At 42.2% G+C, this 24,681-nt stretch overlaps 2 protein-coding genes across 3 annotated transcripts in view; both read right to left on the minus strand.

Moving 5' to 3' along the window:
- Window positions 1–552: 552 nt before the first annotated feature.
- znhit6 (zinc finger HIT-type containing 6) lies at window positions 553–17,982 on the minus strand. Its single transcript, XM_057038992.1, has 10 exons — window positions 17,794–17,982; window positions 17,345–17,410; window positions 15,600–15,706; window positions 15,442–15,527; window positions 14,165–14,268; window positions 8,489–8,557; window positions 8,230–8,310; window positions 7,481–7,561; window positions 3,505–3,629; window positions 553–2,131 (listed from the first exon to the last, which is right to left on the minus strand). Exons 1-10 carry the CDS (start codon window positions 17,907–17,909, stop codon window positions 1,875–1,877), a joined length of 1,092 nt encoding a protein of 363 aa, XP_056894972.1. The 5' UTR covers window positions 17,910–17,982; the 3' UTR covers window positions 553–1,874.
- An 867-nt stretch (window positions 17,983–18,849) lies between these two features.
- LOC130528865 (collagen alpha-1(XXIV) chain) overlaps window positions 18,850–24,681 on the minus strand; it is a 48,678-nt gene continuing 42,846 nt past the window's right edge. Inside the window, exons 49-61 of one of the 2 annotated variants that reach the window (XR_008951418.1) lie at window positions 24,509–24,616; window positions 23,448–23,501; window positions 23,261–23,323; window positions 23,071–23,124; window positions 22,949–22,984; window positions 22,527–22,562; window positions 22,369–22,395; window positions 21,546–21,611; window positions 21,243–21,411; window positions 21,052–21,161; window positions 20,407–20,643; window positions 19,234–20,158; window positions 18,850–19,152 (exon numbers count right to left, since the gene is read on the minus strand). Coding sequence is in view for 1 of the 2 variants with exons in the window: in XM_057038666.1 (XP_056894646.1) it covers window positions 20,012–20,158; window positions 20,407–20,643; window positions 21,052–21,161; window positions 21,243–21,411; window positions 21,546–21,611; window positions 22,369–22,395; window positions 22,527–22,562; window positions 22,949–22,984; window positions 23,071–23,124; window positions 23,261–23,323; window positions 23,448–23,501; window positions 24,509–24,616 (1,107 nt within the window). In the remaining variant the exon portion in view is untranslated. Of the gene's footprint in view, window positions 20,159–20,406; window positions 20,644–21,051; window positions 21,162–21,242; window positions 21,412–21,545; window positions 21,612–22,368; window positions 22,396–22,526; window positions 22,563–22,948; window positions 22,985–23,070; window positions 23,125–23,260; window positions 23,324–23,447; window positions 23,502–24,508; window positions 24,617–24,681 lie in introns of both variants that reach the window. The other variant, XM_057038666.1, reaches the window with a different exon arrangement.

Below are 24,681 nucleotides of genomic sequence, written 5' to 3' on the forward strand. Positions count from 1 at the left end.
ACTTCCTATAAACAAGTTATTACAGACGGGACGTGAGGAACAGTTCTGCCCTCTGCAACGGCGGCTGTGTTTATCTTGAGCAGAGTTCAATCTGTGACACTCACTCACTTAATGAGATAGTTCTTCCAACAGTAAAGCAGCCAAAGAAAACCAATTAGGTAAAACAAAAAAAGATCGATGGCCTTGTTTACTTCACCATGAGCAAGAGACTGACTGTTGGGGGGGGGAGGGGTTCTGACGCGGATGGCGTTTTTCATGCATTTGGGACTTTCATTTTGATGAATAACAGTTAACGAGCGCAATGAATCCAATTTGTGGGCTCATGAAAAATGCTGACAGAATTGTATTTGTGGACGAACGCACCGCAGCAGGTCCCGGCGCAAGAAAAGCAGCTGCGTGCAACAACTGCCCACTAAATCCAAACTAATTAAAAGCAAACCAACATCAGACGTTCTCCAACTGCCGTTTAGTTTAAATGAAATATTATTTCCAACGACGGACTAAAAACAGATCGAATTCACTTTTACAGGCGAGAAAAATGCTGAGCCTCTGTGCGGTTGCACTGATTGTTTTATTCAGATCGAAAATTAAGATGACATAGGAAATAAAATGCGGTTTAATTCAACACAGACAAATCCAATGACGACAGAAGCAGTTGCATAAGCACCAGATGGGAGTGCCAGCTACAGAATATTCAGCCAACAATCGTTCACCACGTTCAGTGTTTCTAACTTGGTTACGTGACAACAGATGCACCTGAGATCACCCGTCCCCGATTAGGAAATAAAGAAAACCAAACGTGGGCTAGAGCATCTCTGCTCCAGACTGTATTTAATATTTAGTGACTTCCCAAAGCAAGGTACAAGTTACAGCTACGATAAAATGTCATAAGTTCATTTTGCTGCTTTTGCTTCCACAAATTGACAGAAATGATAGAAAACCAACCAAGAAAGTGAAATGTGTGTCATGATAACAATGACGTCGGGCTGGTTTTAGTTCAGCAGATCCAAGAAAAGCCAGGTGCTTTATTTCACGGATACCCTGGGCATATTAAATTATATTAACTGACATAATACATGCACTAATGATGAGGTGGACGCGGGTGAAGGGGCCCCGTGTCCTCCCCTTGCTGAGGGATGCACTGTCACATGTGAGATCATGGCCTCTGCCTGTGAAAGGGTGGAAAATGCGTCATCACAGGCCAGACTTCAAAGTGCGCCCGCCCACGGGGGTTTACTTCCAAAAGAGGGTTAGCGGAGGTTATAAAAGCACAACTATGAACACAGGCCCCACCAGTGAGCCGCGCTGTCAATTACTGCTGGCGCTGCATTGTCGCCATAAACCATCACTGGGTAAGAAACCGGAGTGCAGAGGCACCACGGGCGTAAGAACACTCACATCAGGAGGCCCCCAGAGGTGTCAGATAAAGCCGTGTGTCAACTTGGACTTTATTGGCTGAGGGGAAAATGAGAGGGTCGGACCGATTATTCCACTTCAAAGTTGACACCAAAGTCTTTTTATTGGAATCTGTGACACAAAAATAAAGCTTTAAAAAGACACTTTTGTTGAAGGAACATCAGGTTGACCCGTAAACACAGACAATCTTTGTTATTTTAAAACTCTACAGTACACACATGATGTTGCCTACTTCCTGACAGATATGCGTGTCCATATTTATTTCTTCCGGAATGTTTTTCCATTCTGCAGCTGTCAGTCTCATTAGCTGACTCACTTTCACACTGACAGTGATGGATGCGAACAGGCCTCCATTCTTTTTCTGTAACCTTCCTCATACTGACTTGAGCACTTTTTCTGGCAGCTGATCTGTGATCAGCGAACCCTCTCTAGTCCTAATTTGCTTGTCGTCGCCAGCTTTAACCGTCTGCTGCTTCCACATCACAAGCAGGATTCTCTCCAGCGACTCCTTCATCCTCTTCCTCGCTGCTGTCTACGATCTCTCCCTCCTCTTCCTCTTCATCATCTCTCTTTGCCCTTTTCCTCTCTGGGGGTTCAGGTTCTGGGCTGGTCATTTGGTTTCCCAAACAGATGTCGGCTGCTCCCGTCGTGCTGGTCACGGCGTCCCCCGTCTTCTGGTCCACCCCTTTGTTCTTCGCTGCAAAGCTGCTGCATGCTGAGGCAGGATCAGCCGGAAGAACGTCGGAACGTAAAGAAATAGAATTAAAGAGGGCTTGAAAATGGCTAAATACAGTCTAAATCTATGCAGAATATGACGGCACAAACACGATGCAAGCATGGCTGCAGCTCAGAACAAATCAGTACAGAGAAATAATACAGAGAAATGCTGGTCTACCAGGATGGGGGCTGCATGCCAAGCAGTGAGTGGAAGAAAACAGGGAAAGAATAAGTGACTGTAAAAGATTACTGCAAATTAACGAATTATACCCAATATGACCTCCCACAGTCTATTGTTGGAAAATTCCCTTTGGTCTGCAGTCAGTTAGCCGAAGCATTTTCAGTCTACAAATTTGTTATCCAGCTGAGACCCTAATCTGAAGATGAATGCATGTAGCCTTTCTTCTTTGTGCTGTTTTGGCACAGACTAATAGGTGGAGAATTTAAATCCTCGTTAACTACTTTTAACCATTTAAATCCCATAAAAGTTCACAATCAACAGACTGCCATAAAGACGGAGGCTGTAAAATCCACCGCGTTTACGATGGATGACGAACCAGTCGAGCAAAGCTGTTCCACTGAAATGACGAGCTGAAACTCGGTATCATATCTCTCATTCGAATCACATTACAGGAGGAAATCAATGAGTTACAATGCCGGAAAAATATTTGGCTTCCGCGTGCAAGTATGGGAATGTTTCTAGGCTAACTAGAAAGCTAAACAGTGTGGCACTAAGGTGTTATCAGTGGAAACACATTGGTGACCCATGACCTCACAGGCTACCCAGCAAGCCTGGGTCTGACAACGGGACGATAACAGGTCAGCGAGGTCGTTTTCTAACAACAAGCTCTGCTGACAGGAACAGTGACTGAGCACTGGAACAAGCACTTCTGTGATCTACAGTCCACAGCCGCTGGAAGAGAGAGATGAACAGGTGAGAAAAGCGCAGGCTGCTCCTTCACTCTCACATCTGCCCTTTCACAATTCACCAGGTTGCTGTTAAACACTAATTCTGGTTTGACCCCCTCTTTGGACACCATGACTGTTGAGCTTAAACCGATGTGTGTGACGCTGTGCAGAACACCCTCATTTCCGTTGGGGTAGCTTGTTGCCATAGTGAAAAATAAGGGAACATGGAGTCTTGTCTCAGCTGGAAAAACCAGGACATGATACAATGCTGCTGGAATTGGGGGAGTAGAGACAGCCTGGTGTTTCGTAGGCCGGATGGGGTTTTAAATCTTGTCATTTTGTTTAGTTACGGGAGAAAATGCCTTTTGGATGCAACGATGATTTTTGAGAGGAAAAGGAAAAGCAGAGGTGTCGTTTATGTAAGAGATGTTTAAAGCTCTATAGCCTGGATTTTTCTTTTACCTGGTCCTTTTAGTGGATATTCCTTCCATTGCTCCCTGAGAACAACATGCAGCACAGGATATTCAATCAGAGTTTTGTAGCTCAGGTTGTCTCTCAGGGTCTTCTGAATGTCCAGTTCATGGTACCTGTTGACACACAGAAGGTTAAAGAACTGAATGGAGGTCGGGTCAGTTAAGGCACACTGGCACCGGCAAAGGAGAGAATTAAATTAAAACCGAGTTGACTGCCCTGAACTTTTATCCATGCCACGGCATGTTAGAGATCCAGCTTGGTGGTCCAAGGGATGCAAATGGACTGAAACCATCTCTCACAGGTGCACAAAGCTGCTCTCTAAACCCTCCTTGAGTGTCTCTTATGGGATGAGCTCAGTTTAGTCTTGTCTCTAAGTGCTCCTGTCACGCATTAGAGATGGTAATAAATCACCGGGCACAATAGCTTACTGGATTCTTGGGAGACACGGCAGGCTAATATGCTCAAGTGATTTAGGACAATTCGTCCTAGGCAACCAAATACAAGAAATTGCCTATTATGAATGCACACAAAAGCACCACAGGCACCACCTGTGAGTTATTGAGACAAGCCCAAGCAGACTGAGGAACAATCCCAAAGCCAATCAAATCCCTTTATAAAGATGACACATCAGGCAGGACAGACCTCTTCAAAGGACATCTTTGCATGGTCCCATAAATGGCCTTAAGAAAGATGCCATCAGGAGGGGCACAAATTTAGGAGTGCACCCATTAAACTAGTCTGGGCAAATTTGTTACAGTGATGTGTAAAGGTCAAGAGGGCAGCGCCTGTTCATATCAACCATGTAGGATAAATAATGATTTGATGTCAGTTGTCTAACGTAAATGATTATTTAGGTCACTTTCACAAGATATGATGATGCCATGTTCTAGCACAAGAACAGAACAGATGGCGATGTTACACCAGGATGCAGTGATACTGTAAAGATAAGGTTTCTGAACTTTGTGCAAAGAGTTTTTCCAACATTTTATTTTTGCCTGGAGAAAACCCACAAAGGCACAAACGAGAACATGCACCCAAGCCCAGAATTGTCCCTCTTTGAGGACACAGTCAGCAGTTGTGCAATGACCCAAAAACAGCATCTGAGTCCACAAAAACAGTCCAGCAAACAGCAGACACACCAAGACGCCTCTATCGGAGCGTTGATTTTCTTCGGCCCGGTCCATTACGGTAAGTTTCTAACCTTCTGAATCAATATCCAAGACCCTGTTTCGTCCACATTCATAAATGATACCTTTGGTAGAAGCTGGAAAGAATGTTTTATTTAAGTGAAAAATACCAGAAATGTTATCGTTGCAGGAGACCAGCGGAAATGTCTGACACACAAACAAACCTGAAGGTAGCTTTGGGGCAAGCTTAGGGACGGCAAAACGGGCCTCACGAGGGTTAAAGGGGAGGTTCGCGTGCAAAAGCATGAATCACTAACAGGACAGAAGCTCAACTGTTTGACAGGTCAACGACACGGGATAAAAAAATAACACGATGTTCTCATACTTTTTTATTGGCTGAACAAACAGCATCTCTTATTTCTGACAAGTCACCAGGCATAAAACTTCTGTGGGAGAGGAAAAGAAGAGGTAAGGGAAAGGATGAAAGGGCATCTTCTAGACCTCAGGAGAGGAGTGAATAAAAAAATAAACCCTAAAAAGTAACATAAATAAACATAGAGTAGGGTGTGAATGGCCCTGTTGATGCAAAGTCAGCCTCCATTCCAGTAAGAGAATGTTGACTGATTTACACAGCTATGTTTAACTTAGCACAAGGCGTCCTTTATTAGAGCCGGCTGATATTTCAGGACATATTCAACTACAAAACCAAGCAGTCATGACCTTTGCTAAAGTCTTGGCAAGACCTTGCCCCGGTAACCATGACGACTGCCCTCCATGACTTCATAAAATTAATAGCAGCTTTCAAAATTAGTTTATTTCTAAGACTGCACAAGTACAATGATTTGACCTTGGTTAAAAGGAGCTGGAAATCGATCTCTGAAGGCCCCTTTTTTATTGTTAAAGCTCTATTATGTGGCCAGAGTTAATGCAACACACATTCTAATTTTCCAATCTATTATTGTCAATAAAAACTTGGATCGTGTACTCAACGGTTTTTCCATATGCATTAGGGTCAGCTATAAAAAGAAAGGGCAGAAAAGTGAGTCATTTCACTGATTTAGTCGTTAAACCAGAACCCAGTCATAGTTAACACATTTTGTCTCCAAAGAGCGATTTAGCGCCAAGCTAATAGCTGTTAAAAAATCATTTAGAAAAGTTATCTATGGAAAAGTCCCCGAGGGCACAGCGCTCTTCAGCCTGACCTCTCATAAACAATAAAGGACTGGCTCCTTGACACCTTGACGTTTAACACATCTTGTCCCTAAAAGAGTTCTCAAAATGTTCTGTCAGAGCAGCTGATGATTATCTGGTCAGAACAGCAGATATTCTTTCATTCCTTCCTATATGATCATCACAGACTATTTAGAAGGGTAGTTATGATGTTGTGTAGTACGACTCTCATTCCACACAAATAAATAAATAAAAAAAATAAGACAGACAAACAGATAAATGATAAAACCTAGAAATCTGTAGGTTTTAAACAATCTTGGACTTAAGTAGCATATTGTCTCGTGTCAGATATTTTCTAATTCTAAACTTTCTGATAACCTAGTTGCACGTTGCAACCAAGAGCTCTGATAATGCACCATTTTCCCGTATTTCCCACCGTCTGCTGCATTGAAGTAATATAGATCACACACATCCACCCTGCCCATTCCCCAGACTGCCACAGGTTCGGATGTCACGCAGTACTAGCAGATGGAAACATTCCTAGCTCAGAAATTTAGGGCATTCCAGCCCCCATGAAAAGAATAGTGAGGTATTATTTTTCAAAAGGACTTTACAGTGTGCGCTTCAGAATTTGAAATGGGTTTTTTTTGCAAGTATTAAGCTTGATTTTGAGACAGAGTGCTAGAAATTTCCATTGATGATGACAGAATCCATGACAAGCCCAGGTACAGGGAGACAAGCCAGCACTCTCAAAGTCTGTCCACTGTAGCTAGCTGTCACAAAACTCACTACAATCTATGTGGAAAGATGTCCGGGGAAGGAAAAGTATTGAGGAGCTGTGCAGAAGCGAATGTCATCCCATATTTGGGCGGCGGGGCAAAATACTCTGACCCAACTCAACTTAGACAAACTCTCAGCCAAGCAACACAGCAGCAGGGATCTTAAAAAGTACTCACAACGGCATATTAATAATATTTCTGTTTGGGTCTGTTAGAAATATAGGTCAGCCAGGACATTTTGACATCATTTTTTTCCTCTTTTTCACTTCACGTCGGCTCATGAGGCTACAGGACCTCCACAATCGCGCTACTGTCAGCTGTGGGCGCACGGTGTCAAGCAGCATTATCTGGCAGAAGATAAATGTTGACAAGTGGGAAGATAAATGGAAGAGGGGGGAAAGAAAACACCTTCCGAAGAAAAATGGTACGAATTCTGCATTGTTGTGAGCCATTAATCTCTCTCCACTAGTTGCGTTTTTACCCCGTCAATATAAAAACTCTACTCATATTCCGGCTGCTGACGTGTCACAACTCTGACGGATCTTCGAAAGATTCTGCTCTTCGTGATGCCATAGGAGGAAACGCATCACGGCATACCTGCCAATGTCACTCTGCAGGAATTTACAACTCAGTGATGTCAATCATAAAAAGAAGAAATCCAATCCCAACCTGCTGAATGAATTAGTCGCGTCAACATGACGCCTGAGCAACGACAAGATTCTGACACACTTGTCCCCAAACCTTAGACTCACATTTATCCCCTCTGATCAATTCAAAAAGGTTTGCTTCAATAGACACCTTTATCTTTTAACGTACAGTGTTTATAAGTAAAGGGAAACTCTTGCACCGTATAATGAGGATGTCAAATGTTAAAAAAGTAAATCTTACCTCACAGAATTAGCCTTCCTCCCCTCTGCCTTCATGAATACTTTCACATGATCAACTGGAGCCTGCACATATATTTTTAACCTGAAACAGAAATTAGGGCAGAAGACATTAGATGCACACGCAGTTACTATGAAGGTTTAAACATAAATAGTTTAATGTATAGGTCAGATCTAATCACGGCATCGCTTATGGCTGGGTCAGTTGTAACATCATTTATCATTATACATTAGATTGGAGATACACCAAATAGAGTTCAATTTGAAACCATATTTGAATTGACACGCACGTACAGCAGATGACAAAACCTCAAAGTGGACGTTTTATTCAAAGATGAGCTGAAAATGATGACTAACAAGGAATGAGGGGAAAAAAACTTAGTGTCCTTGATAGTTTTACCTGTGCTCATTGTCTTCTGTGTCTGGACACTGTACAGACTGTCTCTAACAGGAATATTCCCTTAATATGCTGGTGCCAAACTCAATTACAGCTCTGGTCTGTCACACAGGTGACCTGATACAGTCAAATCAGTCACGAATGGTGATGACCCAGATTTCTGGAATAAGATGGTGTGAACAGCAATTAAAAATACACTGTGTCAACAGGAGAGGCCCTGGTTCTCCTCTGTGCAACAACGATGGGATTGATAATCAGCTACTCTCCTGGGAAACAGACAAGTTCCCACTCAGAGTTCCCACTCAGTGGCAGAAAAAGCAGGACTGGCAGATGGAAAGAATTTCAATCGCGCTCACTTCTGACGTGTCACAGGGTCGGACTCTGTTGGATGGATGTAAGGGGTCAGGATCTGCTCCAAGGTTTTCTTATCAGAAACCCTGAAACAAGAAAGCAGAGTAAAAGTATTAATCTAAAAAAAACATTAGATAATGTCAGCCTGTTTGATAGTGAATCATTAGAGCCAAACTTTGAATCTGTATTTATTATTATTTGTCCTGTCAACACAATGTTAATGACCCCGCCACACAAGTCTCCAAATGTTGGCGTGAAACTCACCTCCTCTGGCTGAACTCGGTGTTGCTCTGAGGAAAAACGAGCTTCAAGTGCCACAGGAATATTTTCTCTCTAAACGGGACAACAACAACAAAAAAAAAGGATTTGATTTCAGCTTATCGGCGCGAGCGTTCGTCAACACGGACGGCTGAGGTCATCGCCGGAGTCGCCTCTGCGGGAAAACACAGCCGCCAATGTTTCATTTCTAGGAAAAAAAAACATGGAGTCAACCTGTAATCGGTCCAAAACAATATGCCTGGCAGCTTGCAAAATGCTGTCCATCTGTGTGCTTACATGAGCATGGTTGCCATGGAGACCGTGACATATACACGCAATACAAGGACACCAGCTGGTGGATATCAAATAATGATCAAGTGTGCTGGGATCATGCTTCGAGCGGTAACTTAACGGTGCAGAGGGTTTGGGGAGTTGCTGAGCATGTGCTACAACCAAACATGAATCATGTCTACAGATGTTCATATTTAATACGTTGATATTTAATAAGGGAAGGACACAGATGCAGCCAAAGGGATGTTATATACTGTACACTGGTGGTGACGCAATACTTTAAACATTACAGGATTATATCTAATGATCCTTTTGTTTATGTCACTTTTATGTCACTAAAAAACTGTTATAAACTGGAGAAGTGAGCTGAACCAACCAAACCAAGACAAGTTCTGCCAAAAACAGGGCGGAGTTGATTAATCACCATTCCGTTTTCTAAAGGATGCAGATTAAACCTACAAAAGAGGCCCAATTGAAGGGTGGGGCATACGGATTCAGCCACACCGCTTCAGATTTGCTCTCCCACTTCAATGACCTTTGCTAAAACACTGCCCAGGTAACCAGGTAAACAACCTGTGACCCTGGGCATGGTTACGGTCCCCATAAGGAAATTCTGCAGAACCAGATGGCAGCAGTACAAACTTTTCCTTAGAAACACAAACAGAAGGAAGCAGAAAGACTTCAAACGCCAGGACGTGGAGAATGAAGGTGCTCAGAACAGCGGTTACGAGTTTCCACTTGGTTGTAGGGAGACGATGAAGGTATGAAGGGCAAAAGCTGGGAGGGGATTTCCCATGAAACGGTGGGAGGGGCCCAACACCTCTAACCTCCATCACAACAGCTTAGGTATTCGCTCCGATTTTGGCCCGGTTTCTTTATTTGTGAGTCAGCGTCTGTCTGTAAGCAAATGGGCGAAGCACCAGGTGTGACTCTTTTATTCTAACTCCACAGGTATTTCAATCGAAAGAGGGGCTTGCCAACAGCGAGTGCAATTAAGGACACAGAGCATATGGGGGGGACGTGCTAACGTTTGCTGTAAAAAAAAAAAAGGGGGGGGGGGGAGAAAATAGAAACAGACGGCCCAGTCAATCAAATGTTATCATTGATGGACCTTGAAAAGGGACCTCAGTTTCTAGTGACTCTGTAACAACTGTTTGTCTAAACATGCATTTCTACAAAGATTAAGAGCTTAAATTCTACAAAGACTCTGCTGAATGGTTTCAAATCAACAGAACTCCATGCAGTTCACTGTCTGCTACCCTTAGGTGGCCTGCGTGGCTAAATGATTATCCACTGAGAAGCAGCAAACAACAGTAAGCCTGAATATGCAAAACAGGACAGACGTGTGACCAGCATGAAGGAGAAGTCTGTTTTATTAGTGGGAAAACTCCCCATTTCTCCCCATCTTTTAACCTGCTGTATGGGTAAAATAAGGACCGTTACATGCTACGATGACAGCTGTGGAAGCAATATTTAGAGCTAAAACTCCCTTTGCTTTACCCCACCCTGAGCCCTGGATTAGAAAAACAATTTTCAGCATCCTGTGTTGCATAAGTATGGAAGCAGTCATGCCTTCTGCCTCCTAAGTAGCTGCTGTATCCTCTTTCTTAAACTGGCAGCAAAACAATGGTATTTCTGTTCACATCACTAGGCTACACAATATTTACACTGTAAAAATATCAGAAAAGCACTCTGGGACACCTTAGGAAATGAATTTAGACCACACCGAAGGTTGGTGCTTTTGGAAGAAAGATATCTTGATATTTAATTTGTTTAAAGCTGCAATTTTTCAGCCATCACTAAACAGTCATGTGATTTTCAAAGCAAATTACAACTTTTTCCTTTAGTAGGACCTTCGTGGTCCTGCTTTGGGAGTGTTGAAAAGTACTTGTTTACATGCATAATGAGCCTCTCAGAGACACCGCTGCAGCATATTTTCCTCATTTATAGACATTCTGACAATGAACTGCCTTCTATCAAGCGTCTCGAGTTAATAAAGGAAGAAATAAGCCTAAACGTGGAAGGGTTAATTAAGGAGGACACACTCATGCTCACACACTGCTGATTAACTGAGAGACCAGAGGAACATGTGCCATCACAAGAGCAGAAAACCTGAGTGGTGGTCTGGCAGACGCCACCGGACCATCTGGCAGGATTAAAGATTGGACAGATCCAACAAAAATGGCAGAACTCATGAAACCATGTGTCCTGTTTGCGTGCCAGGATTTAGGTGGCAAGTCGGTGCTGGTAGAACAAAATAACAGGGCTTTGGGGCAGCAGACAAATCCAGAATTCAACGACCTCAGAGTGGAGAAAGGCAGAGATTATAGAAAATGATTACAGGCAGCTGGACTTTCAATTCTGGAATATGAGTTGCAAAACAAACTAACTTTATGTTGTATATGAACGTTAACAGAACTGATCTGTGATGCTCCGACTCTGCTCCTTTCACCATCCCTTAAAATAAATATTGGTGAATTAGGGTTTTTTTTCATGGAAAAGGATAATTGCATTCATAAAGTCACTGCAAAACAGAACCTAAGTTAATTACGAAATTCCAGGAGCCGATCCACCAAACAAAACGTAAATGTCAAAAAGCCGCGCAGATCTTTGCTGCAAACTCCCATTTTCTCCTAATTCTATAGGTTGGAATGTCACGCAGAGCCAGAAAGCAGCATGTGGCCTGAAGCTGTACGTGGCCAATGGTGATGACAGTGTTTGCAATGCTGATGAAACTGCTTCTTACCACTCCAATCTGTGGTTTGCCTCAAATGGCAGGCGGCAGAGACTCTGCATTGCATCAGCATCGGCTAATCAACTCAGCGGTGGCCAGAAGATTGCCTGCGAGAGCAACTAGCTTAACGTGCAGCTGATAATTTCACCCCACGTTTGCTTTGGGTGCACATGAGTGAGGAACAGTGGAACCTCCGCATAGAAATCCTACATAAAATGTATGTCTGCTTCAACCCGTTTGTGTATCAATTTATCATTTCATACATCCCTCAGATTTCTAGAACCTTACACTAGTAATTGACATAATTGAGGTTCTTGTATTACATCTCTTTATTTCAGTTGCCAGCATTAACTACAGCCTCTTTTTCAACGAATCTTAAGACCACACAGCAACAGTCAAGGTAGGTCCAACAGTTTTTTACTACTTTTAAATATCTTTAAAAGTATTGTGGGGCAACAATATGGAAGGTAAAATGCCATTTTAAACCTTACAAATGATATAGCAGGGTACAATCAATAAAAACATGCTAGCTAATACGCTTTTTTTATTTCAGAAATCACAATTAAAGGTCAGGTGAAATGCTTTCTCTCCCAGGGAGCAGACTGAGGCCAATTTCTCAGTATTACATACCGTGTATTTATTCTATATCTATATATTTACATAAACTGTACAGCTGCACACGCTTGTAACTGCCACAAGTTATTAATCTGTTCATTATTATTCCCAATGACCTTTTTCGAAATGCGCTGTCCATCGATTCCAGCTGTCTGAAAGGAAAATCCCGGCCATGCCATGCTGAGGTTGTAGAAAACATAATCCCACACTAACACAGCTACTTCCAATGTTTTGCCAAATGCCAGCTACTATAAACCTAGACTCCATCTGAACTGCAACGCAGCCAGGAGTTTGTCATCAGGTCTATATGGTTGTTTTCTAGTAAAAACAAACTCATTAGTTCACTCATAAATGTTTAATCAATGAGATAAAGTCTGAAAACCTCTCAGACATACGTTCACACACGTGAAATGGCGTGAAAGCCTCTCCTGTCAGCTGCCTGCCAGCAACAATTCCTCTTTGGCAACACGGGTGGACAGCATGAATACGGCGCTAACCTGCTACAGACACACAGCTCACACATCTGCTTCTTATTTGATGTACTTGGGTCTCTGTGAAGAACACCCTCTCTCCATCCCTGACAATTCACTGTATACCTTTCTTCCCATCCTTCGTGTCCATTTGCTGCTGTGTGTGAGATCCTGTTGCACTCAGTCTTTACTGTGAAACTCACCAGACTAAACAAAGAAATAAGGTTGTGCAGCTGGCCAAAGATTGCTTCTACTGATAGTGTAGCATGAAAACCTAAGAAGAGGAAAGATTTGTGTGTGTATATATAGTATATAGCCTTATAGCACCAAGGGTGGTCAGAGTTTGAGACTCCAAACTGACACATCGTTGCCTCATATTCTGCAGTGTGCCTGCACAAACACCAGAGACAGACATGACAGAGTGGCACACTTGAAAGGGTGGAAAGGAAAGTGGTGAAAAAGAAAGCAGCAACATGTACCCAGCTGGAAAGGACTGACAAAGGATTCTTTTAGTGGCGATCCTGATTGATGCTTAATGGTGTCCCGGGGCATTTTTAGACCCATGAAAGTTTAATATGCAGTTCAAAATGTGCTTCTTTTATTCCACGCGGTGATTACAGAGGCAAAGCTCAGCCTCAAAAGAAATGAGAAAATTAGGGGTGGAAGGCTGTGCAAGGAGGGAAGGAAGCTGCCAGACATGTTAATCCAATGGCAATATTCAGCCACTGGGTAGTTTTAGTGACCTAGTGATTTCATCCTGAGGTATTTAGTCTTGATGTATGTATTATCAACAACCAATCAACCAGGTAATAAAGATGATTGACGCTTTAAAACCTCACACACGCTCATATTGGAAATACTTTATCCGAATCTAAAAAGCAGCAGTTAAATGAAGTTTCTATTAAAAGGTAGTTGTTAAAATAAACACGTTCCTTTTTTTGTCAGATGTCCACCACCAGCTACACATCATGACCATTTGTAAGGACAGAGACCGACTTGTCTCGCTCTTGTCAATAACACCTTGAACGCCTGAGCTAACACGTTAGTCGCCGTCGTTAACAGACGTTTGAAGCACCTTTCACTGTCACGCCGCAGGTTACAGGACCGACACCAGCCGGCGCCGCTATCAGTGTTAGTAGGGTTTAACAAGAGTGCCATCCTGTGGTAAAGCCAAACATCACTAACAGAACATCCCTCTGCATCTGTCCCAGCAGTAGGAAACACAAGGTGCTGTGATCAACATATCAGCAACAGAGGTCACGCTAGCCCGGGCACTCATGTGAACAGGTCCCATCCCAAGTCCCAAGTTTAGAATGGAAAGGATAAATATAGACTTTTAAGGGGTCTTCCAGGATGATATTTTAAAGGAAAAGGGAATACCTCTTTCAAAAGAATCCAAAAAATCAGACATAATATGACCTCTGTCCTAACTGTGCATCCTTCAAACTACATGGTGTCCAACACAACCTGCTGTAAATTTGTTACGTGCATCCCTGTGACAAGAAATAATATAACAATTTCAATTGGTCAGGAAGGGAAAAAAACAAATTTTCTGTGTCATTTCCTTCTTACCTTGTCAGGCAAAATGTGGAATTTTCCCTGCTCTTGGTGAAAGTGACAGGAAGGAACCTCAGTGTGATGTTCATCCTCCTGGCACAGGCTGACAGCTTCTTAGCCTGAAAAACAGGCACGCCAAAGTTCCATAAACAAAGCATATTCTCATTTAGTCTTTTTCTGTTACCCAACAATTATTCCAATTTAGAGCCACAGGAGGTCTGAAACTGGTCCCAGTAGTTACTGGAAGAAAGATACGTGATTTTCCTTTCCTTTTTGATTGAATTTTAATATCAAATACAGCCCACCAGCAACCATCAGTCAAATCAACTGTTTGCTGAACCGGGAGGCAACACAGAGGGACCGCAACTTTGTTGGAATGTTAGCTTTGTGGAAAAGTTAGGTGGGATGGGGAGGGGGGGGGGTCTTTTCAAGGAATAAACAGGTTTACGACACTAATCCAGTCCAAGACATCTGCCGTAATTCAATAAATCTAGCCGTGTAATTTCCAGTAATTAAACCAAAGGAAATGGAGATCATCCTCACTGGCTTCATCTAAACCTGGAAGGACAGGCCTTCTCTCTCGGGTACTCACGCAACCCCTTCATGATTTTAAATTGGCAGGGACACAAAAGCAGTAAAAGAGATTTATCCTTCAAATTTAGGGCTACACGAGGTTAATGACAGATTAATACAATTGCAAAGGTCCAACCCAAATCCCCAAAGTCATCATGTGCCAAAGACTTTATCTCTCCGTGTGAATACACCTTGGTTTGACTGATTTGTGCGTGCTGAAGATGTCACTGCCTCCAAAAATCCCATAATAGCATGCATGACTCTAAGCTATCGTGTATCACTTGAGCATTGTCCTGTAATAACAGCACAGGTGAGAGCTGGCAGGCACACGGAGGTTACATAACAGAATGCTTGTGGTTTGGATCCACAGCACTGAGAATTGCATAACTACAACCACAAATTATATAAGCGAAGTGACAAAAGCTGAAAAATATTTATTTTTGCTGACTTCTACCAGTGTAATGATCGCGCTATTAGAGGTTGTTTAAAGATGATATATTTATATATGACGTATCTGACACTGCAGCAGTGAGACAAATTACTGCTGAATCATAGTCTCTAATAACAGCAAAGGTCCATTTCAAATGCTAATTTAGGAAACATGTTCAGGCGATCACGTACTCACCTACTTGGTGCTGCTTATGGTTAAAACCCCCAACAGAACCTTTAACATACTGCTGCTGAGCATCTAAGACCTAACTGGTGAATCCTGGACTTACTTTTGAAGTGGTGCGAGGAGTTCGTACCAGATCGTCTCTGGTGGCACCGTCGGCGAACCGTCCCGTATCCTCCAAGAATCTGTAGTCTGGAACGAATGAAGAGATCAGCGCCGCACTTTCAGAAGCATCAACACCGATTGTTACGAGAAGACGCTCACCGCTGAGGAGCGCCATCTCGTCAAACTGTGAAAGGGCCACAAAAGCAGTTTTGTTTCGAATTCCGCTACAGCTGGAATCCTCTTTATGCTTCTTCACACATGGCAAGCTGCAAAACAGAATTAACAAATTTATCAGAACTATTTATCCAGACTTTGGGAAATACCGCTGTGTTCATGGAGATAATCAAATGGGGTGCACACCTGTACTTTTTCCGTACTTTTTTAAAATGACAACTCGCATTAAAACTGCTACCGAAGGTAATACGGTAATTTAAAGCCTGTGATTAACGTTCCAAAAATCTGACAGAAAAATAACTTTAATACCTTGGGATTAGCACAGAAGTACCTGTTCTCAGACACTTGCTGAGCGACAGGTATTTGGCCCCGATGAGGCGAAGCCTGCATCCATGAAGCTATCTGAAAAGAATGTTGAATAATGCCCAAACACAACAGGCAGTCATGAGGGAAAGGGGAAGACATCCCCAAGCAGCCTTTCATATGCCCTAATGATATTTTCAGGTATGACCTTCAATATGGCATTTAGTGAAGTAAAGAATATGTTCTACAGGCCACAGGTGATTTATTCCTGGCAGCGGGTCCAAATAAATGTCAATCAGTAAAAGCAAAAAAATAAAGGAGTCAATCAGAAGGATCATATCCACATTCAAAGATTTTAGTTTTCTTTACCCAAATTTGGGTGGTTTTTGCTTTTCCCCATTTACAAAACAGTTTTATTAGTAACATTGTTCATATTGAGGAAATATAAACTTATCATATCTTAACGAAATAAAATCAATGGAACAGAAATTGACACTTTTAAGTTCACTGCGGCGAGATAAATAAGTATTTGGTTATCAACGCATACATATAACTAATGTTAAAGTTTTATTTTTGTGGACTATGTAACAAAAGAGAGTCGACGCATCAGCCAAAGGTTTGTGTGGACCCCACGCTCCTGTGCTTTGGCCACTATCCAACAGACTCTATCTAAAAGGCACATATACAATGAGAAACACTGCACAGGCCAAGGCTTTTTCCTGTACTCATTCCAACATGATTTTAACTCATGTTACACAACTTCGGTGCCACAGGGAGGTTGTTTGAAAGCACCTGGAGAAGATCATCTCTGCAGAATCACAGTGCATGTCGGGCCAGAGTATTTCTTTCTTCTGTGGAATGCAAGTGTTACAAAACCTTGACATTTTTTCTGTTTGCGATGCCTACAATATACTGGGTGTAACATCTGGCATCGAGTTAGCACAAAATTATATGCTATCCTTGACATCTTTGATATATTTATAATAGAATGAAGTGTAAAAAATAAAAAACAAATTGGGCCATTTTTTTCAAGTATATGTTATGTATATGATGTGACATTTTGTGTGTGTGTGTGTGTTTATTTTGTCCTGATTTGCACTGACAGTTTAACAAATTGCAAAAATCAGCTAAGAACAAGCATAAACCTGCATAAACCTGTTTTTTTTAATATTTAATCCCATCCAAATTGCCATGTGATGCACTGCTAACTAATCTACAAAGATCCACTACATTATATTCTCAGGGAATTTGTGGTTTTACAAAAGGAGGATCTTACAGGTCAAAATTTAAAAAATAAAAAGTGGATACACTGTTGTATTTCAGGATATGCATTCAAAAATTTCAATGAGCGAACTGCTGACTGTCGAAACCAAGAGTTTGATTAATTGAATGATTCCATTTCATTTTGAGTGACAGTATAATCCTACCTGCAAGAATGGACCAGGCAACCAGGACATTTGTATTTAGCCTCCTGTAATCCACACACACTGCAACTGCGGGGGAGGACACACGCAAGAATTAGTGTTAAACAAATTGTAACACGATGCAGGGAAACACCCTGAACTTCCTCAAAATAATACTGCTTGTTTTTTTTAATCTATAAATTGACCATTTATATCAGTAGTTTGGGAACTCTAAGATGGCGATTAAATAGTGACTCTTTTTTTTAAGGAAACTTGGAAGGGTTAGGACGTTGGATTTAACCTCGTGGCTAATACTAACGCGCTCTGCTATCTGGAGTGTTTCTAGTACCATTATAACATATTTCTTTGACCCGTAATGTTTTTTGAGATACGATTCGAACCGTCGCGGAAAATCAGTAGAATGTTAGCTGTTAGCATTGCGTTACTAAAAAGGTGTGTAAAGATGCACATACTTGGACAAAGAAATCTTTCTTTTTCTGTTTTTCGGTTCGTCCTCTTGACCGCTGTTTTCCACCGGACTCTCGGTGGTTGACATGACATCTGTGGCTGGAAAAATTATAGAGCACATGGCAGGAAAACTGCAGTAGCACGTTGGGCATATGGTTGTGGCACCGCGGTACCAAAACAAACTAACTTCCGCCGAGGACCACGGCACGTGGAGATGAGTTCCGGTTTGAAAATGCTCATTGGCGCCCCTCGGTGTCAGTCATATGAACTACAACACCTACTTCTCAAGCAATTACCGACGGCAGATGCGTGATTTGATTGACAACATGGTTAGGAAACGTCTAAATGACAAACTTTACTCTAAAGTTTAGAGTATTTCTACTCTCAAAGTAGTTGTATGACAACAATGAAAGTATGATAATGCTTGAGACTTCACCATTGTAATTTCCTTTTAAGAAACGTTCAGTATGGAATACTTACCGAAAGTAATGAATAAAAATCAAGAGAAAAAGAATTAAAGTTAGATTTAAATGCTACATAAGCTATGAAAACACTTTTTAATGCAAAAAGAAGTATTTTACAATAGTTTTATAAAGCAAAGTTTTCCCGGTATTTACTTTTTCTTTACTTTTCATCTATTAATTATACATGATTATTTAATAGTTTAGTGATTCTGAGCCATTTGAGCATTTTCCATCCATTTTTTGCTCATCTGACACAGGATGAATGGAGATTTATCCAGCACCAACTGGGCAAGGGCTGATTACAGCCAATTACTTAGCCTTGGAAAGAACAAATACAGCACTAAACAAAACAGACACAATGAGCACATTCCAATCCCGGACGCAGTGCTATAAGAATAAGGTTTACAAAATGTACCAGTTGATCAGCTGTGCTGCAAATAGCAACTACTGTATACTGTGTTGTAAAATCTTCCCTTCTTCCTCCCTTGTAATGCCACACTGCTTAAACTGCATTTTGTATGCTTCGTCTGAGATGTAGTAGTTGGGTTTTATGTTCTGTTTAAAGACTTTTTGAAAAATAATTTTAAAAAAGAGACATTTGTGGATAAATTGTTCCATTTATTTCTCTCAAGTTACTTATTATTTACACATTTGCATCCACCCATGTCATCCGCATGCCTTGTTCAAGGTAATATAACTTAATAGGATGATTTTTTTTAATATATATTTTGAATCTGGCGCAAACTAGCTGCCAGTAAACAAAACCAAATGACAAGTATTATCTCATATTATACTCATATTCACAGGTGTGAAGGCACAAACAGGTCAACATAAATACTTCTTTTGACTGAGTTGTGGCTGACCAGATTCTCTGAGAGTTAAACGTGTGGTGGTACAGTTCTGTGAACAAAAAAATCAAAAAGGATATAAATAAACATACAATATGCTATCAATATATACACAGAATATGTAAAAACTCACTGATGACTCATTCAGTTGCAGCACCAGAGATAGGTTTCCCCTGAAGAACCTACCGTTTAAAGGAAAAAGCTACAAAAAAATATGTTGTGTAACAAAAAAATGGTTCATAAATTAGAAATGACCAATAAGTACTTACAATATAACAAATATTATGTAACCGGTACATACAACACAAGGTCAAACTATTAACTTGGCATTGGCAACTATTCTATAAAGCAAACGAGCAGGTAGAGGTAGAGCGTCATCTGTCAAGATGTACAGGTCCAACTGGGCAGGACCGACGACAACAATGTCATGAAAACAAAGTCAAATATTGTCTTTCATCAAAAAAAGAGAAACATTTAAAGCATTCACACATTAACCACATGCTATTGCACTCATTTAAAAAAACTTTATTTAGACAGTGCTCCCCCTAGAGGCCCGGCTCGCTCCTTCAGGCTAGGCCTCGGTTCAGGGTGGTCTGGTGAGGGGCGAGAGGGAGGTATGACTTTAGGGATTGGGACTGGCTGCTGCTTGGCCCTACCCAGTGATCAGGCAGTTGCAACAGTCCATTTACAGCCAGGACAAGCACTGTTTGACTGACAGTTGTTCACAAAACGCACTTTACACAATTATCAGTTGACATAAGCACCCTTTGACCGTCGTAGCCCGGAAAATTGCCTTCCGCTGGATCCCGTTTGAGTCTCCACAATCCGATGCTTGCTCTTTGGTAGGCGGCCATTTTGCAGCCTTGCATTAAAGTTGTATGCACACAAGCAACGTGACAGGGATGCCAGCGTCAAAAGAAGCAGACCGGGCTGATTTCTATATGCCGCTGACTACTGGGCCGTGGCGCAGGAAACGTCTGTATGTCGACAATAGGTAGCTGACGGCTGTCCTGAGTGTGGAAAAAGAAATGTGACTCGTGCCAGCTGCCATCTTGGATCTGAAAGAGAAGGAAAAGAAACCGGTTTGATTATTCAGAAAATTCACTGTGAATTTCTGTCTAGTCGTGAATGCAGATGTTTGAAGAGTATTGATCTCATGCACGGCACCTCGGCTGTCTGTGGGACCCAGCGGGAAAACAAACAAGGAATAATAAAAGGATAAGCATGAAATAAAACAAGCTGTCACATCTGTTTAGTCTCGCCTAATGTGGAATTCCGCACGTCAATTTTCAGCCTGGCTCGTCACCTTGCAATCGTCTTGTAGCACATGTGGTTCAAGTAGCGTGTCTCTCTCAAACATCTGTTTGTTCCAGCCACGGAAGTGAAGCGTGGCGTTCTCGTGCGGAGCGGCTCCAGTGGCGCTGATGCTGTCCGGAGGGTGGTGCGGAGGGTGGTTCAGGCAGTGGAGCAGGATGCTTTGGCTGGCCTCAGTGCTCAGTAAATGGAGAAACTTCATTTGGACTTTCCCTACACCAAACACCATCTGCGTTGTTAAAGAGCAGAAAACTCAGCTGTGATCAGAACCATAAAAGAACCTTCACAGATGTGAAAGTCAGAACACACTTCATATAGGCTTTTTTATTTTTCTTCAACTTGTCCTAAAAAGTTTAAACCTTTTGGTTACTAGTAGATCACATTATAAAGAATTTCCACAGCTGTGTCTCCTGGAAAACTTTTCCTGAAGGTTTCAACTGGAATACTCATTTATTTCTCCAGTCTCAAGGAAGTCCAACAAGAATAAATTTATATTTCAGTTTTCAGCTGGTGGATGGACTTCCACCAAAACATTGTTCAAGACCCTTGGTATTCTCCTGGTATACGACTGTGTCCTCTGTGTATCCCATCTACAATCTATTCCACACTATCCAGTAAATCCACGTTCACTTGTTACCTTATTAGTGGCCACGGGATGTAAACAGGTCTGCCCTCCTGCCGTAAAGTTGCAGAAGACCATGAATGCATCAGAAGTGCAGCCCAAGTTTGGATCGATCCAGAACCAACCTGAAAAAACATCCAAAGATCAGACACGATCAAAGAGTAGATTCTTAATTTGCATGTGATGCAGCGCAGTAAACCTCCCACCATCATCGGGTTTCTGATGACAGTCCAGCAGATCCTTACAGACACGAGCCGGGTTCTCCCGTGTTCCCAGAGGCTTTTTGATCCCTTCGATGACGGTGCTTAGGTAACGCAGAGTCCTTAGTATCTCAGTATTCTGGTCTGGCAGGCTGATCTCTGCATCCAGGAGACTCTGGAACAGGAGCCACGCTCAAGCGTTACTAAATGAAAGTCTAATGGTCGATCAGGAGCAGCGGGATTGTAAAAACAGAAAGTTCTGTGCACTATCGAGGCAGTCTTTGCCCCCTGTGTTTGTTGGCGCTTTACCTCCGTCCTGAAGGCAACATTGGAGTCGGATAAAGCGTAGACTGCAGAGTCATCGTAGATGTGCCTCTGTGGATTCAAAGCAACACACTCAGCATGGTGAAAAGGTAACAAATTCAATATCCCGGTCGTTATTTAACCGAAGGCTTGTGAAAGAAAACATCAGCACCTTCAATAATCCTCCAGTTTGGAGAGAAAACAGTGATATGATGAAGAATGCAGTCCAATACCAAAGCAAAGCAGTGAAACAAGACAAAGGACAATAATCTTTGGCATTCCTTCCTTCAGGAGGGGGAAGGAAAACACATCCCCATCCATACAAATATTACAGTTATCACATAATATGCTAATGGGGATGTATCTGATATAGTTTGATTTTTGGGATTATTAATGTTGGAACAGGAAGTGATGATTTAGAGCTTGATGTGAGGTTGGATTGCAGTGGCAAAGATGTCTGCTCAGGAAGCCACCACAGCCAAAGGGACTCAATGAAAGTACAACTATCCTTTTTTTTTTAATCACTGATTTCCTTCTTCTTTAATCACTGGCGATTTCTTGGAACAGAAAAAACCCTTTGCTATCATCTCCTGGCTTTGCTCTGCTGCCACACATCCTATCATTCAGTTTCATTAATTAGACAAGACTTTTGACATTTGGAAAGTTAGGCAGATGCTTTAAAGAACAGCGTGTTCAGCCAGACTGAGGTCAAAACAGGATGAGGCTTTAATCAAGTGTGTAAATATGGATTTTCTGGATATTTTTTACCCTGAAAAAGCTGAAAAAGCTTTTCCTTTTAAGACTCCTATCTTTAATATCAAACACTTACCGATAGACCTGGGGTACCAGGAGGGCCCTAAAGGGGGGGGGAGATGGACATGAGATTATTTTGACTGTCATTTTATATTTACTGCTGGCACCTGCACATCCAGAAGAGTAGGTGCACTTTATATAACCAGACATTTTCTATACATTATTTATACTTACTCTGGGTCCTGGATTCCCTTGTGGTCCCTGAGGCCCCTGAAAAAGTAATTAAAAATAGATTCAATTTGATATAACGATTTTCAAATAATTGAATGTTTGTGCTGTTTTCGCTCTGAGAGGATCCACCCTTCCAGAGAAGATCCGTGGTGAATACTCAACAACCTGCACAGACACGACTGAAACAGTCGATATGATCTGTTTTCCTTCTCACAAAAAACTCTGTATTTTCTGTTTATCTGTCTCCTCTGTGGAAGCTGCTACAGGCAGATGTGAATAGGCAGATAATCCAGAGTCATTTAAAGTGGATAAAAGAAGAAATGAGTCCGTATCACACAGGGGAACCGTGCCATGACAGCAACACTGGAGATGTTTCATCCTACTGACAGTTTATGGTTTGTATGCCGATTTGTATCCGATCTTACCATTTCGCCACTGGTTCCCTTTGGACCCCTTGGCCCCTGCGGATATAAAGACTACATTAAAATATGCACTAAAAAGCTGGTGTGTTTTTTCAGTGTATACACAGACACACAAAGAAACCTACAGGTTTTCCCATTGGGCCCATTAGTCCTTCTGGGCCTACAGGTCCAGTGAATCCCTAAAAATAAACAGCAAAATAGAGGATTCATTAAATTCAGTGATAACATCACTATGCAGTGCATATGACATTACACTGTCCTGAAATTACAAATAAAAGGTCCACTTTCCTTCTCACAATTTTTCCTTTAACTTACCAGAGTACCCATTGGGCCTTTAGGACCGAGTAAGCCCCTGAATCCCAAATCACCGTTCGGCCCCTATTTTGAAAGAAATGAGCTCGGATCAATCCAAAGGTAAAAATAAAACTACACCTAAATGTAGCTCATACACTTTTTCTGGAATCTTTCATTGTCTGTTGGTTGGTAACGTGTTTGCTCTCACCTTTGGTCCTGGAAATCCACTCAAACCAGTCATCCCCACATTTCCAACTTCCCCCTATGGGAAGAAAAGTGGTCAAAGAGTGATTAATAAAGAGTGAAACACACTCAAAGCGAATATTATTATTGCAACATTAGCGAGTGTCGTTTCTATGCTGTGCTATTCTGTGGGCCATATATATTCATGAATAAGATGAGAAGAACGTGCAAAAGAACCAAGGTTCAAAGATACACCATGCATTGACCTTTTCCACTTGCTGCTCCATCAGTTCTTCATCAATTCTAAGAGAACTGGGGGCCGCGGCAGACGTATGTCTGGATCTACAGCAGCCCCAGATCACGTTCAGACAGCGCGTTTGAGACGCACAGCTGGGGGGCGGGTTTGATGTCTGCGCTCCGTGCCTGAACGCCGTCTCTCATCCAGGGTGGCAGACGCTGTTTTTGCAGCCAGCCGTCAACTTCCTCCAGACAGATCTGCTTTCGGCCCACAGAATTTGACCGAGAAACTCGAACTCACTGAAACGTGTAAAGGGATCTGACCCAAGGGCTTCTGCTTGCTCTTTTTTCCCAAGCATCAATGGAGAAAAGTGGAGGGGGGATAGAATGCTGTTTTCCTTTTTTGCCTCCTTTGAGGAGTTACATAAGTTAAGTGGAGCAGCTCCTTTTTTAATGGTCTCTGCAGTGTAGGCTCTTACGTAACTTGGCCTAACCCGGTAAAATACTTCAATTTCAGGTCTCGCTCAGATAATTTGTTACGCCCCTCTGGGGGGGTAGAAATGTCTATCTCACACATTGTAAACCCCATCACTGCCTGGCCGGTCCGGTCATCCAAAGCCCTGAAGCTATATTTAGAAAAGGTCTGAAATAATACCTATACTCTTATACGTTCCCTGGGAATAAAATCGTGTGTGTTGTCTGACTTCAGATGTGGAAAAAAGGAGGAACTGAAGCAGTGGCGCAAGTCATAAACTCACTTCCCAGCAGCCTGCTTGTTTGTGAAAAGAGCTACAGAAACACCTACAAAAGAGGGCATTAATACAGCCACCACTGACTGGAAGTACTCACCGGTTGCCCTTTGGCTCCCGTTTCACCTTTTCTGCCCTGGTCACCTGTAGCCCCCACCATGCCCTTGAGCCCTGGGGATCCCCTGTCCCCCACCAGTCCTGGGTCTCCCTAAGAAAAGGTCAGGAGTTCCACATGAAAGCACACATAGGTATACTGTACATACAATTTAGGCA

Source organism: Takifugu flavidus, chromosome 7 (assembly GCF_003711565.1).
Source record: "Takifugu flavidus isolate HTHZ2018 chromosome 7, ASM371156v2, whole genome shotgun sequence".
NCBI classification, from domain to species: domain Eukaryota; kingdom Metazoa; phylum Chordata; class Actinopteri; order Tetraodontiformes; family Tetraodontidae; genus Takifugu; species Takifugu flavidus.

Bases quoted from the DNA above. Each gene is read 5' to 3' on its own strand.
- znhit6 (XM_057038992.1), bottom strand. From the start codon at position 17,909: ATGTGCTCTATAATTTTTCCAGCCACAGATGTCATGTCAACCACCGAG. The intron at 14,269-15,441 runs GTAAGTCCAGGA...CCTGTTTTTCAG, and splicing joins CTCCTCGCACCACTTCAAAA to GCTAAGAAGCTGTCAGCCTG. The intron at 3,630-7,480 runs GTAAGATTTACT...GTGTGTCAACAG, and splicing joins AGGAAGGCTAATTCTGTGAG to GTACCATGAACTGGACATTC.